The sequence below is a fragment of the Acanthochromis polyacanthus genome, chromosome 7 (assembly GCF_021347895.1).
Source record: "Acanthochromis polyacanthus isolate Apoly-LR-REF ecotype Palm Island chromosome 7, KAUST_Apoly_ChrSc, whole genome shotgun sequence".
Classification (NCBI taxonomy): Eukaryota; Metazoa; Chordata; class Actinopteri; family Pomacentridae; genus Acanthochromis; species Acanthochromis polyacanthus.
Genome location: NC_067119.1, coordinates 33,245,665 through 33,264,263, shown reverse-complemented (window position 1 = coordinate 33,264,263; position 18,599 = coordinate 33,245,665). Strand labels below are relative to the sequence as shown.

Sequence of the window (18,599 nt, the reverse complement as noted above, 5' to 3'; positions counted from 1 at the left end):
ATGTCCTATTTAGATTAGACACACTAGTTTGCCAGTCCACTGACACCTTCTTGCACATGACATATTTAAACACATACTATTGAATGTACACAAGCACATATGGTTATTTTTGTATGCTGATAAGTGACATAAAATACAGGTATTTTGCTCATACATGTTAATAACGTATGTGAATTTACACTTTGTCAAGTGAATGAAGTATCAAGAAGGTAATGTGCAAACCTCGTTGAAGTCCAGAGAGGAGTCATTACACAGGGCACAGATAGTGGCCAGTTCAACCAAGGCATCATACTGGGAGCTTTTCACTGGTTTACCATCATGGTACCTGGGTTTGAGTACAGAGTATTAACCCGTGAGTATGTGATGTTAATATAACAACACTGTCACCTTACGTCCCTAAATCTAAATGTCTCCACGTATTTTAGCCTCCATCTGGATTTGCTTGTCATGGAGAAGCTGTACAAGTACTTACACTTCTCCCTCAGGTGCGTAGGTAGAGCCTGTGATGGTGAACTCTGACAGAGAGCAGCTGTCACCTTCGGCTTTGTTGATAACGAACATCTGGAAATCAAAACAGCAGGTGAGACAGAAGAAAAGAATGATTTTTCACCCCAAAGCAGACATCATTTGATCATGTCACTGATCGAGTCAGCTGCCACTTTCTGTACTGACACAGTAGGTGGCAGCACAAACCACACAAATCCCAAGTGCCTCTGAGGAGTGGAATTCTTTTCAGACAGCGGATCAGCCTGCAGTGTTACAGAGTGCGTTTCTTTGAGGACCAGACTGGGTGGCCCGCTGCCTAATGTGAGAGAAGGGTGTTTAGTTTCTCTCCATAAGTAAACAGATGAGACTGCCAGCTAGGCTGAGTAAAGAGAGAAGCTGTGCCCAAAAGAAGAAGCCGCAGTGCCAGGCATGCTCCCACAGGAAGCTTTGATCGTGTCTCACACACACAGTCGCACAGACACACTCACACACACACACACACACACACACACACACACACACACACACACACACACACACACACACACACACACACACAAAGCGTATATATACACACACAAAAGGCTAGTCAGAGGTTGGTTATATCAGAAAATGGATGATGACAATCAGTCAAGCTCCAGCGCTGGTGCTGCCTCTCCCTGATAGATTGAGAGCAAATGGATGTTCCATAACTTTTTTAGTAGCAATAGTTCTGTAAAAATAAATTTCAAGATTGATCTTGGCCAGAAAATATCAACTTAGGGATAAGGATATGTGAGGACATGACATCATAAACAAATTGCTGTATAAAACAAGAAGACAGGTTGTCTAATTGTGGTATAACTGTACACACATTTTTCTTTTTTAGCAATTTGTTCATGTTGTAACCATTCATATTATACATTATTGGAGTTGTATTTAATGAAGGTTTTAGATAAATAAATGCATTTACTTTACAATCAATATTCAAATAACTTTGTTTTGCAAGTGAGGGGTGTAATTTCTACTAAACACCTTTTTAAAGATTGTTGTTTGCATGTCCTGATTTCAAATGTTTTCTATTTTCAGTGGTTTAACATATGGCTGTCTATGAATCCTCATAAATCAGCTATTATATGTGCAGAATCACAAGGCTGTTTAACTGCAACCAGCTCAACATGCAATCATAACAAGAGAAAGGTAAACAACCATTTAATAAAAACTGTACATTTATGCCACTGGTTTAATTCAGATTGTGCCAAAGTTCTGAGAAAGCACTGAACCTGCAACTAAAGGGGATTAAACTTTAATAAATGCTGAAATGTCCTCTTTATGTGGGGCCAAGCAGCACTGGGGTGCCACTCACAGATACAGAGAGAGAAAGAAAGAGAGAGAGAGAGAGAGAGAGAAAAAAGAACTCTAGGCTGCCTGCTTTGCAGCTTGGTGACGCAAGGTCAGTTATGCAACAGCAGCACTGCAAGTCATCCAACAGCTCAATGTAGATTAGAGGAGCGGCAGCAGGCTGCCTTCTAGTTAAATAACCTGAATACCTGATCACAAGGAAAACTCCACTCTCTGTGTTTGCACAGAGCATTAGTATTTTTGCTGACAACTGTATTGAAAGTGACTTATGCAGTTATAGTCTCCCCAAATACTGTCACCTTATCCAAACACTGGGCAGGGACAACAAACATGACAAAGCACTGACAGCTAAACTGCTCAGCAATGCACCAAGATTGTGTGTGCGTTCGTTTGTGTGAGCCTCACTCTGCAGACAGACATCTGGTTGGTTGTCAGGGTTCCAGTTTTGTCAGAGCAGATGACAGAGGTGCAGCCCAAGGTCTCCACAGAGGGCAGGCTGCGGACGATGGCATTCTTCTTGGCCATGCGGCGAGTGCCCAGAGCCAGACAGGTGGTGATGACGGCAGGAAGACCCTCAGGGATGGCAGCCACAGCCAGCGCCACGGCAATCTTGAAGTAGTAGACAGCCCCACGGATCCAGGAGCCTCCGTGGACGGGGTCATTGAAGTGTCCAATGTTGATGATCCACACGGCTATGCAGATAATGGAAATGACCTTGGACAGCTGCTGGCCAAATTCGTCCAGCTTCTGCTGCAGGGGTGTCTTCTCCTGCTCGGTGGCCGCCATCTCGTCACGGATCTTACCGATTTCTGTGTTGACACCAGTAGCAACAACCACACCCACAGCCTTCCCAGCTGCAATATTGGTACCCTGAAATAACAAGTCAAGTACATGTTTGCTCAAGTGAATCTGATAACATCTCACACATCTTCAAATAATAACAGGGGCAAGTTTTTCCAGGAACTTGACAGAAGCTAAACAAACAAGAAGCTGCATGACATCAACAGGATGTATGATAAGTCTTCGCTTACAGAGAAGAGCATGTTCTTCTTGTCTTGATTGACAGCCCGAGGGTCAGGCACAGGGTCGGTGTGTTTAATGACAGACACAGATTCGCCTAAAAAGACAACACAGAGAGTGGATCAGGTAAAACCAGTTTGCATTATGTATGCAGATGATTTTAGGAACAAAGCACAGACTGTCACCTTCATTGATAAGTCTACACTGCTGATTCATGCCGTTTCACTGATCTTTAACAGCCGTTTCAGTTCAGAAGCAAATGTGTTGACTGGGAATAGTATCTTGATAGACCTCTGAGCTTATTCTGCAGTCAACCAGCTGCTTTGGTTCATCAAACACACTGGGAGGACGGGTCCATTAATCTTGGATGAGGTTATCTTGCATAAAATTCTTTTCCTATTTTGCAGTAAATTATAGCTGGGGAATATATTTGATCAAAATCATCTTGACTACAAAATGACATTCTACAGGAGCCTTACATAAAACAGGCTGAACTCTATACATCAGTTACTCATAGCAGATGAAATAAAAATTAAAATTTAACAGAGCCGTACATAAAAACAAATTCACTAATCTTTAACCAACTTAAAAGGCTAGGCGGTTATACTTAACCCTTTATGTGAAAACAAGGCGACAACTCATTTTGTTGTTGATTAACCTACTAGTTGTTTGGTCCATCAAATGTCAGAAAATAGTGAAAAATGTCCAATATCTGTTTCCCAAAGCCCAAGATGACGTCCTCAAATGTCTTATTTTGTTTACAACTGAAAGACATTCAGTTTACAGTCAGAAAGGTGGTAAGGCACCAGAAAATATTCAAATGTAAGAAGTTAATATTAGAGAATTGGGACTTTTTTTTCCTAATAATTTGATCAAAACCATTTATCAACTATTAATACAGTCCGTGGCTCAAGTCTACTGCTTTGTGATATAGTTAACATAAATGTCTTCAGTAGTAGTCAATCAATTTGTTTTTCTTCTCTGAGGGCTGATGTCGATGTCAATTATTAGTAATCACATTGATAAATAAATATACATATGCAGTAACACTAAAAATCTTGGTGGTAAAATTCAGAATAACAGAAATTCCAACAAAATTTTATTGAAATGGCATTTTATGGTTTCTTCAAAAGATAAGTTTTCAAAATGTATCTTTTAGTGCTAATATACTGATATATGGTGGCATGGACATTGTTCAAGATCAGAGTGGTGATGAAAGCTGACTCATTTTTACATTTTTTTATAAATGAAATCAATGTTAATAATTACAAACATGCTGAATATCAGATCAGATAACTGAACAAGCTGATAATCAGTCAGTCATTGATTTAATTGTTTAGTTAATCTTTAAACCTCTGTGACTTAATAATTAATGACTAATACATCTAAAGTATATATTCAAAGACTGAAATATTAGAGCTGTGCTATAAATGTTAGTATACTGATGGTAAGCTGTGGGTGGTCCAGTATATACAAACACAAAATGTACAAATATTAAAGTGGAAAATAAAATTTTGTAGTTTTATCTTTTTTTAAAAAAATAACCATGTTTTAAGGAGAAGCAGAGGCCCCAATTGATAAAAAAGGCCAAAGAAAATAACGTGACGGCTGCGATATCATCACCAAATATGTCTTACCGGTCAGAATGGACTGGTCTACCCGCAGAGTTGTTGATTTGATTGAACAGATACGGATATCAGCGGGCACCTTGTCTCCAACTACAACCAAACAGATACACAGTTTGAGAACACACACAAACAATCAAGAGAATGAACACACAGAAAAATCTTCAGGAAATTAATTCTACGTAAATTAAGCCTGCGACCAAAAGCTCATGTTGAAACAGTCACCACATCTTATATAATGGAAAAATCTCTTTCAGTCTTTAACACCACATGAATAGCACTCCAAAAACACTGAAGCGTCGATTGCCACAGAGTCCACCCATGCATTCCCGGTACTGTTGAGTGCTGTCTGTGTGTGTTCAAGCCAAATGAAGATTTAACAGATGAGATGTTGTCTATTTTCTGCAGGCAGCAGCTCAGCAGTAGAGTAAACTAAACTGATGAAGCACAGCTCATTATAAGGTGGTTGCTGTGCTACACAGCAGCAAAGCAGTGCTGCCATCACTGGAGGGAAAGCAAAGGAGTAGCAAAGAAAGAGGAGGAAATGAAGGACTTGTGAGCCATAAAAGGCCCGTCTCAAAGGAAAAGGCCAATTTGGGTACATCGGAATTGCAGTGACCCAATTCAGCTTCCTAATGGTACATAAAGGCGATGGAAACTGGGGAAATGGCTCAGGGTATGGCACAGTTCCGTGGGCGTAGTCTACATATAGGCCTACTTAGTTAAAAATGTCAATCGTGTCAGATTGTTACAAAAGACTCCAAGAATACGGTGTAGTCAGAATCCAAGAAACAACACAAGCCTGCCAAACATCGAAGAATCTAAAAAACATTAAAACAAGGCGGAAGTGAAAACTCTTGCTCTGGGAAAACCTGAAAACAAACATCTGATTAAATGTACGAGTGTCCAGATCCCATTTGAGGGAGACATGAACCGTAATCCAAAACCAGCCATGCCCTTGAGGGAAGGGAGGGGAAAATAGCTCTGTGACCAACAATGCACACAGCCAAAAATGGTAAAAGCATTTGAAAATGTTTCCCAATCGGCTGATCAGGTTTAGATGTGGCCTTTTGATTGCAGCTGCTTCAACATCATTGCCACAAGAGGAGAGGACCAGCTCCTCTACATCACCCCACAACTATAGTTACTGTACTTATAATATCGTTATGCCACTCCATTAAATAGTAGATATCTGCATTTTCACATATCTCTAACTTAATGTGGAGTCTTGCTATGGTTACGTACATTTGAGCTCTGCTGCGTTCTGAGTGCTGACTTCTCATTATCAGACATGACCCTGAGTAGAGTTGGACGATCATCAACTCATTAGATGTCCTGACAGCAGTGCCAGAAACTCTTATTTGCCAGCAGGCACTGGCCAATCAATACAGACAGTGGCAGCTTTTCTCAGAAGGACAAATGTTGAGCTCAGCTTCATCTTTAAACCACCTGAATCTGGAAACACTGCCGCATTGGAAGCTTTACTTCCGAGAGGGTGAGATAACCAATCAACAGATGGACTGATGCCAGCTTGGAGTCATTTCAAAATACAAACTAAGGCTATAGTTCAAATTTCTGATGATCTGGATCAGTAATTGCTGCACATAGAATAGAGGATCTCTATATGATAGCTACAAACTGTGATTTTTCTAGGTGAAATGAATGGAAGAAAGGGAAGGGATTAAAAGGATTATCTTTAGCTGCGCCTCAGGAACAAAGCACTAAATGTTTTTCTTAGAAGCTAAAAAGCTTACAATTACATCCTACATGGCTGTGTAACACTTCCTGTACTAAGTCACTACTTTTGAAGAAATACGACCTCTAAAGCAGCACTGAGCCAAGAAACGAAGCTAAGAGGAATGGGCTTCTAACAATGCTGCTTGCATGTTGGGACACTGTGACACTGTTAAACACTGGACTTGTCCCAAGGTTGTGTTACTCTGCAGGCCTGCTCTGATGAAGTGTGTGTATATCATCTGTCCCTTTGTGTCAACATCCTACTTGGTAGTCATCCAAGCATCTCCTCAGGCATGACCACTTTTTCACCTTCATGATTGCCAACGGGTCACACAGCCCACAAATTTTGTGGTGACAAAAGCTTGGACCCGGTGATACATTGCTCCCACTATGACCCCCAGAGGTGCCTTTTAAGCAGACCTTTAAACAGCAGGAGAGGCGGTGACTGAACTCAAAGTGCCAGCTTTGACTGGCACCTGGACCTGCTGTGCCTTAGGGGATAGTGTGTGGTTCAGCAGGCCAGGCTTCCTCAGGGCCGGCCAGGAGACTACATGTGCTGATGGCAGTTGAACAAAGGACTGACCTCCTGTCATGTTGAGTGGGCAGCTTCAGAACAGCTCACAGGCAAAAGCATCTTGCAGCTTTTCAACACATCTCCTATGGACTAACTCACCAGCCGCATTTACATGTGGACAGTTACGCAAATGCTTTGATTGACATGATATTAAAAACTGTCGATAACAGATAAAATACTAACCTCTCACTACTTCCTCTTCTGTGTGTAATGTAGCTGTTTCCTTCTAGAAACAACCAGCTGACTAGACAAGCTATGTGACCATGAAAAATCTGTGCAATGAAATAAAATTGAAAACCTTGTGTCTACCAATGTGTTGGTTACTTTCATTTTCCATCAGCTATTTAGGAAAGTGAAATATAACATATTCTAGACTCATTAGATTGCACCTTAAGGAATTAAGGGCATCCTTAAACGTAAAACTGAGAAATGCCAGAATGCAATTCTTTTCTCAGCTAATAACTCAGAATAAGAAAAACCCCAAAATTTTGTTTGACACCATTAGCTCCATTGTGTCCCCAACTCCCCCTCGGATCCCTGTTTTCTCTCAGATTGACTGGAATGACTTTCTGAATTTCTTTGTTGGAAAGATCAGAGATATCCGGGAGAACATATCTCCATGTTTATTTGTCTGCTTGTAATTTGCCTCCTCCTTATTCGTGGTCCTCCTTTTAACTTGTGACATTACATGATGTCTCTGTCCTGCTTGGAAAAACTAAGCCCTCCTCCTTTCCTTCTGACATTATCCCAACTGTTCTGCATAAAAAAGCTTTTAAGCATATTGGCCTATTGGCCCCTGTGTTGTTAAATTGTTTAACATTTCTCTTTCAACTGGTGTGGTTCCCGGCTTTTTTAAACATGCTGTTGTTGAGCCTATACTTAAGAAGCCTAGTTTGGACCCATCACATCCTAAGAATTATAGGCCTATCTCTAAACTTCCATTCTTGGGAGAAAATTTTGAAAAAGCTGTAGCAGAGCAACTGACAGATTTTCTGCAAGATCATGACATCTTTGATAAGTTTCAGTCTGGTTTCCGCAAAAAGCATTCTACTGAAACAGCATTGCTGAAGGTCTCAAGTGACATTATTATGTCAGCCGACTCGGGTGATTGTGCAGTCCTGGCCTTATTAGATCTGTCATCAGCTTTCGACACTGTAGATCATTCTATTCTGATCAACAGACTCCGTGATAGGGTGGGGTTGTCTGGTTTAGTTTTAAATTGTTTCTCCTCATATCTGTCAAACAGAACTTTCAGTGTTTGTGTGAACCAGATTATGTCTGACACTACGGCATTAACATGTGGGGTACCGCAGGGCCCAGTGCTAGGACCTATTCTGTTCCTCCTGTATATTCTTCCTCTGGGTGACATAATCAGGCAGTTCAGAGATGTCTCCTACCATTTGTATGCGGATGACATCCAACTTTACTGTTCTTTTAAACCTACAGAGCTTTATAAACGGTCCTCATTAACCGGCTGCTTGACCAGCATCAAGCAGTGGTTGACAGACAATTTCTGGCAGCTAAATTCTGCTAACACAGAAATTTTAATAGTTGCACCTGAAGGAACAGCTTCAGAAATAAAGAGGCACATTGGACACTTAGGCTCACTTGTTAAACCTAGTCTTAGGAATTTAGGAGTCACTTTTGACTCAGCAATGTCTCTTAATCTACATTCAAAGCAGCTAACTAAGAATTGCTTCTTTCATCTCAGGAACATTGCCAGACTAAGAGCTCTAGTGTCCAAAACTGAACTAGAAATGATTATACATGCTTTTATTTCCTCTAGATTGGATTTTAGCAATAGCCTTTTTACCTGTTTAAATAAAAAGGAGCTTGGGCGTCTTCAATCTGTACAAATGCTGCTGCTCGGCTTTTAACTCGCTCTCACAAAAGAGCTCACATTACCCCTGTCTTGGCATCTCTTCATTGGTTACCTGTTTATTTTAGAATTCATTTTAAAATTTTAGTCCTTACTTTTAGAGCTCTGCATAATCAAGCTCCCTCTTACATCTCTGACCTTATTGTTCCTCATGCACCGGCTCGTGCACTGAGGTCCTCAGGTCAGAGATTGCTATCTGTTCCACGCACGCTTTTTAGGACTAGAGGTGACCGATCCTTTCAGGCAGTGCGCTCTGAGATTGTAGAATGCGCTGCCTGTCTCCTTGAGATGCTTAGACTCAGCTGATTCTTTTAAAAAACAGCTAAAAACTTTTTATACAAGCAGGCTTTTAGTTGAGAGAGGGCTTTTAAGTGGATGATTTTATGTGTGTGATTTTACATGTGTGATTTTATGTGTTTTATTTACGTGTGTTTTATGTCTGATTTTATGAGAAATGTGGTTTTACATCATGGAGGCTTATTTTACTGTATTTTTAGGTTTTATTTTTCTTTTCTTTTAATGTAAAGCACTTTGTGATTTTATATCTCTGAAAAGTGCTATATAAATAAACTTTACTTACTATTACACGTAAAGTGATTTTTTTGTGTGTGGCAAAAATGGCATATTTGCTATACCTGTGGTCAGGTGTTAAGTTCTGCTGGGAAATTAAATCGGCATCTCCATAAAGCTTGTCAGCAAATGGAAGCATGAAGTGCTTTAAAATCTCCTGGTAGATGCTGAGTAAGTAATAAAACACAGTGGACCAACAGCAGCAGATGACATGACACCTCAAATATTCACAGACTGTGGAAACGTTACTGTGGACTTCCAATCTACTTTCTATTAATATGCTTTGATACAGCACTCAGCCAATCGTCAGTTTGTTCAGCAATGATCATTGTGCTGCTTCTGTTCTTGTAGCTATGCACCACCAGGTGGCGCTTCATAGTTTGACCTTGGTTATAATTCCTGATGTGAGTTTTGAGCCTTGCAGGCATCCGTAGCTACTTCCTGTTCTGTTCTGCAACCAACAAGTGAATTCGTGGCAGAGTCTTCAGAGTTATTATTGTTGTTCCCCGTTTTCTCAGAGTGAGGAAAATATATGCCTGTGAGTACTGAATTACATACTGATTGTGTTATTGCATTGAGCAAGTACGATGTTGCCGAGTTTGATCTCGTACTGTTTTCCGCGACCGCAATGCTAACCGTTAGCATGTCAATGGGTTTTCCCATAGGGATTAGCATCAAGCTAGCGAACTTTGTTTATATGCGTATTTTCGTGTATGTCGTGACTTATTGTATTTTTCTTGTCTTTTCAGTTTTACAGTATTCATGTGGAGACAATAAAGCGTGGCCTGAACCCACAAAACGTTGTCTTTTTTATGAAGACTGTTCACTACCTGCCAACTTAACAAGACGTTGGGGAGGGCAGAATAGTAAAAAGGCATTCATCTCGTCACTCTCTGCTGGGGAAGCCAATCTGCAGTGTTTGAAGCATCGAAGAAGGCTTGACATGGCAGCTTCTACACATAGCCAAGAGCCAGCACTGGAAACGAGATCATGTGTTTCTGGTTCCACACGCATCAGTAAGCTCACCTCTTCGTCTGCAGCTGCCGCTAGAGCACGAGCTAAAGCTGAGGCCGCACGTGTCCAGCTTTCCTTTGCAACACAAGAAGCAGACATTTTGAAGCAAAAAGCTGCCCTCGAAGCTGATTTGCTGATACTCCAGTCACAGAAAGCAGCAGCAGCAGCACTAGCTGTGGCTCAAGCTTGGGAAACGTCCACGCTCGAAAGTGGATGTCTGCAACAGCCTCAGGTAGACCAAATTCCTCCAATCAACGCAGCACAGCGGACACAAGAGTACGTGCAGCAGCATCAGGACTAAATGTCAACTTGCAGACAACTGTTGCGAAACAGCCTGATCCTCCGCCTGCATTAATGCCACAGCCAGATGTGGGCAACAATGAAGTAGCAGCACACTACATGAAGCAAGTGGTCACAAGCACACTGACTACTGCAATCAAGAGTTCAAACCTTTGCCACTTCATCCTGCATGTATGCCACCTATGGCGTCACATGCCCTCAGCTCGAAAAGAGAACCTCTTGATGAGACTTATGTTTCCTATGGTGGAAAGCCGTCCCACAGCGACTATCCCTGTCATCCACGGCTCAGTGTATCGCCACCCAGACCTCCTGTTATTCATTCTGCCGCCGCCTCTGATCTTGCTAAATACCTGATGAGGAGAGAGATGGTTAGTTCTGGTCTACTTAAATTTGACGACCAACCAGAAAACTACTGGGCTTGGAAGACATCCTTCCAGAGCGCAGTCCAAGGTCTGGATCTGACACCTCAAGAGGAGCTAGATCTGCTCTCCAAATGGCTTGGACCACAGTCGGCTGCACAAGCAAGAGAATAAGAGCTGCCTACATTCATAACCCCAATGCTGGTCTCAACATGGTGTGGCAGAGACTTGAAGACTGCTTTGGCGCACCAGAGATTATAGAGCATGCCTTATTAAAGAAGGTTGAGGACTTCCCAAAAATAGCAAACAGGGAAACCCAGCGACTGAGAGAGCTAGGAGACCTTCTCCTAGAACTGCAAGCAGCAAAGCTTAATGGCTATCTCCCAGGCCTTTCCCACCTTGATACAGCACATGGTGTCAATCCCATCTTAGCCAAACTCCCATATAACGTACAAGAGAAATGGGTGTCAGTTGCCTCAAAGCTCAAGAGAGTGTCATACCCTTCATTTGGATTTTTTGTGGACTTCATAAATGAGGAGGCCAAAATTCGCAATGATCCAAGCTTCACCTTTGTCACCAGCCCCAGCACCATCACCCTAGACCAGAAGGAATGGTGAAACAGAAATATCAACCTCCGGTGTCTGTCAGAAAGACAGATGTTTTTCAAGCAGCAGACTCCAGCTCAAAAGCCTCTGCAGACAAAACCATCATTGACCCCTGACAAGCAGTGTCCGCTGCATGGTAAGCCACACCCCTTGAGAAAATGTCGCCTGTTCAGGAGTAAAAACCTTACAGGAGAGGAAAGCTTTTCTGAAGGACAAGCGCATATGTTTTAGATGCTGTTCTTTCCATCCATCATATGGCCAAAGACTGTGTTCAGACAGTGCAATGTAAAGAATGTGGCAGTGAAAGTCATCCCACTGTTTTTGCATCCAGAGCCAATATCATTAAAGTCAGAGAACTTTGCTGCCTCAGAAGATGATGGCGGGGAGTCAGGAAGACCACAAACCCCTGCTGTTACAGCAAAGTGTACAGAAATATGTGGAAACACAACTGCTCCAGATCTTGCTCCAAGATTTGTCTGGTTCGAGTATATCCAAGTGGTCAACCAGAGAAAGAGAGAAAATGTACGCAGTTCTTGACGAGCAAAGTAACCGCTCCTTAGCAAAGACAGAATTCTTTGACCTTTTGATGTGTATGGACAGTTAGAACCATACACATTGAAACATGTTCAGGAGTCATGGAGGTAACAGGAAGGCGTGCTAATAACTTTGTCATTGAGTCTATTGATGGAATGTCTCAGCTCCCTCTTCCTACCCTCGTCGAGTGTGACATGATTCCCTGATGATAGATCAGAATCCCATCACCTGAAATCACTCATATGGCCACACCTGAATGCAGTAAAGAGCAAAATCCCAGAAATCGATCCAAATGCTGCTATTCTTCTCCTACTTGGTAGAGACATCCTCAGTATCCACAAGGTCAGAGAGCAGTATAACGGACAACAGAACGAACCATATGCTCAGCGTCTTGACCTTGGGTGGGTCATTGTTGGAAGTGTGTGTCTCGGGGGTGCGCACAAGCCAACTAGCATTAGTTGCTACAGAACCAATGTCCTCCAGAATGGACGAGTTTCAGTTTGTAGCCCATGTAAGAGTACAATCCAGATTAAAGAGAAGTTCAGCTACCAAAGTCCAAACTTGAGTTTGCAGAGCTCCATGCTAAAAATGGATATTGAGGCAGACGATCTTGGCAGACGAGTGTTTCAAAGAACGCAGCATGACGACAAGCTAGCTCTGTCAATTGAAGATGAGAACTTTCTGGAAACACTAGAGAAGCAAGCCTATAGAGACAGCTCCAACACATGGGTTGCCCCCTTACCCTTCAGGAAACCACGGAACCTTCTACCAAATAAAGCTGAAGCCTTGAGGCGCCTCTCATCCCTCCGGCGAACGTTAGATAAGAAGCCTAAGATGCAAGAGCATTCATTAAATTCATGCAAAACATGTTTGATGAAAAACAGGCTGAGCCAGCTCCACCACTTCAAGACAGTCAGGAGTGCTGGTACTTACCTTTTTTTGGGGTTTATCATCCTCAAAAGCCAGACAAAATTAGGGTACGTGTTTGACTCTAGCGCCAAACATGAAGGTGTTTCTCTCAACAGCGTGCTGATGAGTGGACCAGATCTAAACAACAATCTGGTGGGAGTCCTAATTCGTTTCCGCAAAGAACCTGTTGCAGTCACCGCTGATGTGCAGCAGATGTTCTACTGCTTCACAGTCTCAGAGGAGCATCGAGACTACTTAAGATTTTTATGGTATCAGACAAAGACCTTCAAAAGGCAGTGAAAGAGTTCGAATGACTGTACACGTCTTTGGCAACAGTCCGTCGCCAGCAGTTGCAATTTACTGCCTAAGACGAGCTGCCCTGGAAGCAGAGGATTCCAACACTGATGCAAGGGACTTTGTCATGCGGAACTTCTATGTGGACGACGGGCTCGCTTCGTTCCCGACGGAAGCAGAGGCCATCAATGTCTTACAAGCATCCCAAGAAATGCTTGCTGAGTCTAACATCAAGCTTCATAAGATAGCCTCCAACAGCAACATTGTCATGCAGGCATTTGATCCAGCAGACCGAGCCAAAGAACTGAAAGACCTGGATCTAGGAGTAGAACCACTCCTGCTTCAAAGAAGTCTGGTCTCAGCTGGAACCTTGAGTCAGACAGCTTCACCTTCTCTGTTTCCCATGAGGAGAAGCCTGTCACTAAAAGAGGTATTCTGTCAACGGTTAACAGCTTGTTTGATCCTTTGGGATTTGCTTCACCTGTCACAATTGGAGGAAGAAACATAATGAGAGAACTATCTCTTGAACACTATGACTGGGATACTCCACTCCAGCCGCAAAACAGGAGAAATGGAAGCTCTGGAGGGATTCAATGAAAGAACTAGTGCAACTCCAGATTCCCAGGTGCTACGTTCCGTCTCTCTGGCTAAACAGACACAGTACAGAGAGCTCTGTGGTGTTTTCAGACGCATCAAACATCGCCATAGCTGCTGGGCCTATCTGAAAGCAGTCAGCACTACAGGAGACTGTCATGTTGGGTTTATTATGGGTAAATCCAAGCTAGCTCCACGTCCAGCTCATACTATCCCAACGTTTTAGAGCTGTGTGCAGCTGTCTTAGCCGTCGAGTTGGCAGACTTCCTGAAGATGAACTGGACATTGATGTGCATGCAGTGAAATTCTACACAGATAGCAAAATCGTGTTGGGCAACATTCACAATACCTCACGCCGATTCTATGTATATGTTTCCAACCGAGTTGTATGGATAAGGAAGTCTTCACATCCACACCAGTGGTCTTATGTCAACACTGAGGAAAATCCTGCAGATCATGGCACACGGCCAGTAACCGCTGCAGCTTTCAAAGACACCAACTGGTTCTCTGGGCCATTGTTTTTGTCAAACTCTCAGCCAGAAGCCACCACTCAGACAGACAACTTCGAGTTGGTGCATCCGGATGTGGATCAAGAGATCCGACCTGAGGTGGCAACCTATATTACAAAGGTGACAGGAAGTCTTCTCAGATCCCACAGATTTGAGAGATTCTCCACCTGGAAGTTTGCTGACAAGAGCAGTTTCCAGGCTGATTCAGAGAGCGAGAACTGCATTGAAAACTCCGATTGTCTGTGGTGCTAGAGAAAGTGAAAGTGCACAAGCTACAACAGTAATTATCAAAGCTGTGCAGCAAGATTTCTTCTCAAAGAAGTCCAATGTCTTTCAAAAGGAGATCCAATTCCAAAGCAAAGCTCATTAATAAAGTTGACCCCATTCTTGGACAAGGATGGACTGTTGAGAATCGGGGCCGCACATCCTCAGCAAACTTGCCCTTTGATGACAAACACCCTTTAATCATTCCCAAATCTCACGTTGCTACCTTGTTGGTAAGACACTATCACGAGCAAGTCGCACATCAAGGAAGACATTTCACAGAAGGTGCTGTTAGATCAGCTGGACTGTGGCTAATTGGGGAAAAGAGACTTGTGTCAAACGTGATACATAAATGCATTTTCTGCAGGAAATTAAGAGGGAAACTGGAGGAACAAAAAATGTCTGACTTGCCACAGGACAGACTTTCTCCAGAACCACCGTTCACACATGTCGGCCTAGACATTTTCGGCCCATGGACAGTGATCGCCAGAAGAACAAGAGGAGGTCATGCTGAAAACAAACGTTGGGCAATCATGTTCACGTGCTTGAGCACCAGAGCGGTGCACATTGAAGTGATAGAGTCCATGACCACGGCAAGCTTCATTAATGCACTCAGACGTTTTGCAGCAATCAGAGGACCTGTGAAAACACTTCGTTCTGATCGAGGTACAAACTTCATCGGGGCCTGCAAAGAACTCAGTTTTAACACCGATGACTCTGATTTGAAAACTTACCTTCAAAACAACAAATGCACCTGGACCTTCAATCCCCCTCACTCCTCTCACAGGGGTGGAGTGTGGGAGAGAATGATCGGTGTTGCAAGACGCATCCTGGATGCTCTTCTCCTAAAAAAGAAAACATCCCTCCTCACACATGAAGGTCTTATCACTTTGATGGCAGAGGTCACTGCTGTTATGAACTCCAGGCCCTTGGTGCCTATATCTTCTGATCCAGAAGAACCAACAGTTCTCACTCCATCAATGTTGCTGACGCATAAGGTGGAGTCGCTGTCAGCTCCTGTTGGAGATTTTGATGCCAACGATCTGTCCAGCAAGCACTGGAGGAAAGTTCAGGGCCTTGCTGATGCGTTTTGGAGAAGATGGAGACTGGAGTACTTGGCCACACTTCAACCCAGGAGGAAGCGGCATGCTGTGAAACGTGACCTGCAGGAAGGAGATGTTGTCCTTCTTAAGGACGCACAGGCCAAAAGAACAGACTGGTCGACTGGACTTGTTGTTAAGACTATACCTAGCCAAGATGGTAGAGTGCGGAAAGTTGAAGTTAAAGTAGTCAGACAGGGTACACCTAAAGTTTACTTGAGGCCTATCTCAGAAATAGTTTTTCTCTTTCATAATCCCAGTACATAGTGGTATAAAGTGTTATACCAGGCGGGGAGTGTGCTGCTTCTGTTCTTGTAGCTATGCACCACCAGGTGGCGCTTCATAGTTTGACCTTGGTTATAATTCCTGATGTGAGTTTTGAGCCTTGCAGGCATCCGTAGCTACTTCCTGTTCTGTTCTGCAACCAACAAGTGAATTCGTGGCAGAGTCTTCAGAGTTATTATTGTTGTTCCCCGTTTTCTCAAGAGTGAGGAAAATATATGCCTGTGAGTACTGAATTACATACTGATTGTGTTATTGCATTGAGCAAGTACGATGTTGCCGAGTTTGATCTCGTACTGTTTTCCGCGACCGCAATGCTAACCGTTAGCATGTCAATGGGTTTTCCCATAGGGATTAGCATCAAGCTAGCGAACTTTGTTTATATGCGTATTTTCGTGTATGTCGTGACTTATTGTATTTTTCTTGTCTTTTCAGTTTTACAGTATTCATGTGGAGACAATAAAGCGTGGCCTGAACCCACAAAACGTTGTCTTTTTTATGAAGACTGTTCACTACCTGCCAACTTAACAAGACGTTGGGGAGGGCAGAATAATCATCTGTGGCCTACTCTCCTTGTGGAAGGCGTCTTTTGACAACTTTGAAGTCGACAGTCTTTTCCATGACTGTGGTTGTGTTTGCTGAACTAGACCAAGAGATTCATAGCATTTATATCGTGGGATGAGAAATTGACAAAAACTTGGAATATTCTAATACTTTGAGAACTTGGATTTCGTATTTTCAAGAGCTATACACCATAATCATCAAACTTTTCTTTTTAAAAAAAGAAATATTTGACTTTCTGTACAATGACTCCGGCATAAATTGATTTTCACTTTCTTAAGTAACTGATGAAAGCTTCAATTTTTTCACAATGTTCTAATATTTTTGGATGCACTTGCATATATTAATGAACAGTCTTTTAGGGTAGTGACCACTGTGTTAGTACATGCTAGAGTCAGGAGTGTGTTCCACTGTTTTGATCAGCAAACAGAAGCTGAGAACACAATGTTTAGTTAGCAGTCAGCAGGTAGGAAAGATAAATCAATATTTATCATGAGCAGACTAGCTTCTTGACTTCCTGCTGTTACATTGTCACAGATGCAAACACGTGTCAGTTGACTTGGACTTGAGCTCAACTGTGACCTCAGTTATGTAAGCAGCATCTCTTTACAGTCTCCCTGAGATCTCTGCTTTTTTCTTTGTCTGTTATGAATCTTAAGCAGCAGCAGGCTGAGGCTCTACATGTTATGTAGAGTCTCAGCCTGCTGCAACTGTTTCTGTTGCCACAGTAACTAAACTTGTCCCAGGACTGGGAGCACTAAAAATCCTGCCAAAATTAACTAGGGGTTTAGTAGAGCATGCTGGAAATTACACATATGTTTGGCATGACAAATTTCATTCTGAAGTTAAAATAATTTATTATCTGGCATTGATCTTACGGATCCGACCATGACACTAACTTCTTGCGCTGAACACTAATTTGGACTTTCGACTTTCTGATGTTACAGAGAAAACATCTTGTGACGGCAGCCAAGCACCACAGAAAATAGTTTTTTAAGATATCAAGCAAAGCATAAAATCTAAGTTGTAGCCATGTTTGTGGATACACTACTGAACACTTTAAGTACAGCTTTTATAGCTTCAATAAATAAAAAAGGATGTGTGCAAAGAAACAGGTCAGAGGTTCACATTCTCCATATGTCTCCAGGTCAACACTTTCAGAAGAGGCTCGGATTTAAAGCCTTTCCCGAGTTAAAGTCTGACATCTCACCATCCCATCTGTAACCACACAGCATCGCATGAATTCCCAGCAGTCACGGCAGTATGACTGAGGCTGAACAGAGAACCTGTATAACGCTAGAAGTAAGCTGTAAAAATGGAGACTTTCTGCTGCAATAGGCACTACTTGAGATTTATACAACACATACACATTTAAGTTGACGTGCTGCACATAATTTATTCATGAGCTTATATGCATACTCATGTCCAACCAATTATGTGCATTCAGCCTGCACTATTTGGTTTAAATGAAAACCTCCCTGCCCCTCTGTCTGGACCTCAGTACACGTGAGGTTTTTGTGTTTCCAAAGCCTGCTCCCCCACACCACAAGATGAGACCATTTCTCTCAGTCTTGCTGACAAGTCATGAACCTTTGCCAAAAGACAGTTCCCCAGTGACAACGGACGCTTGCCAGACCACATTAAATGCCACATACTATCCATGGTGTCTGGAATCTCAGTGGAGGGTGCGGGTGCTGATGGGTAGGATCGCTGTGCGTTGAGCATGATGGGGTGGCACTGTTATCCACAAAGCACTTCCCTATAAGGTCATCTCTCTAGTACAATAGCGGCAGATGAGAGATCCACCCCCTATACTGCCCCCTGCATGAGTCCCATCACTGCCAGACTCCACAACTTCACAGGCCACAGAGAACAAACCCACTGAGCTTGCTGCTCTGAGAAAAGGCCAACATCCAAATCTGCAAGCTCTTAATACCAAACTGTAAACTGGCAGCATACAGTGAGCACTGTGTTATGAATAGGATATAAATCCAGAGGAAGGAGCCTCAAGTGTTATCAGCCAATGTCTTTTTAGGTTGGTT

At 42.7% G+C, this 18,599-nt stretch overlaps 2 protein-coding genes across 2 annotated transcripts in view; one reads left to right on the top strand and one right to left on the bottom strand.

The window, feature by feature from the left end:
• Positions 1 to 18,599, bottom strand: part of LOC110956311 (sarcoplasmic/endoplasmic reticulum calcium ATPase 2-like) — a 40,137-nt gene that overhangs the window by 11,683 nt on the left and 9,855 nt on the right. The window contains exons 6-10 of the mRNA XM_051950730.1: positions 4,485 to 4,565; positions 2,859 to 2,944; positions 2,233 to 2,697; positions 473 to 561; positions 223 to 325 (exon numbers count right to left, since the gene is read on the bottom strand). Of these exons, the coding sequence (XP_051806690.1) occupies positions 223 to 325; positions 473 to 561; positions 2,233 to 2,697; positions 2,859 to 2,944; positions 4,485 to 4,565 (824 nt within the window). The remainder of the gene's footprint in view (positions 1 to 222; positions 326 to 472; positions 562 to 2,232; positions 2,698 to 2,858; positions 2,945 to 4,484; positions 4,566 to 18,599) is intronic.
• On the top strand, positions 14,674 to 16,485 carry LOC127534752 (uncharacterized). Its single transcript, XM_051950732.1, has 2 exons — positions 14,674 to 16,220; positions 16,432 to 16,485. The coding sequence occupies exon 1, from the start codon at positions 14,677 to 14,679 to the stop codon at positions 15,979 to 15,981; it is 1,305 nt and encodes a 434-aa protein (XP_051806692.1). The 5' UTR covers positions 14,674 to 14,676; the 3' UTR covers positions 15,982 to 16,220; positions 16,432 to 16,485.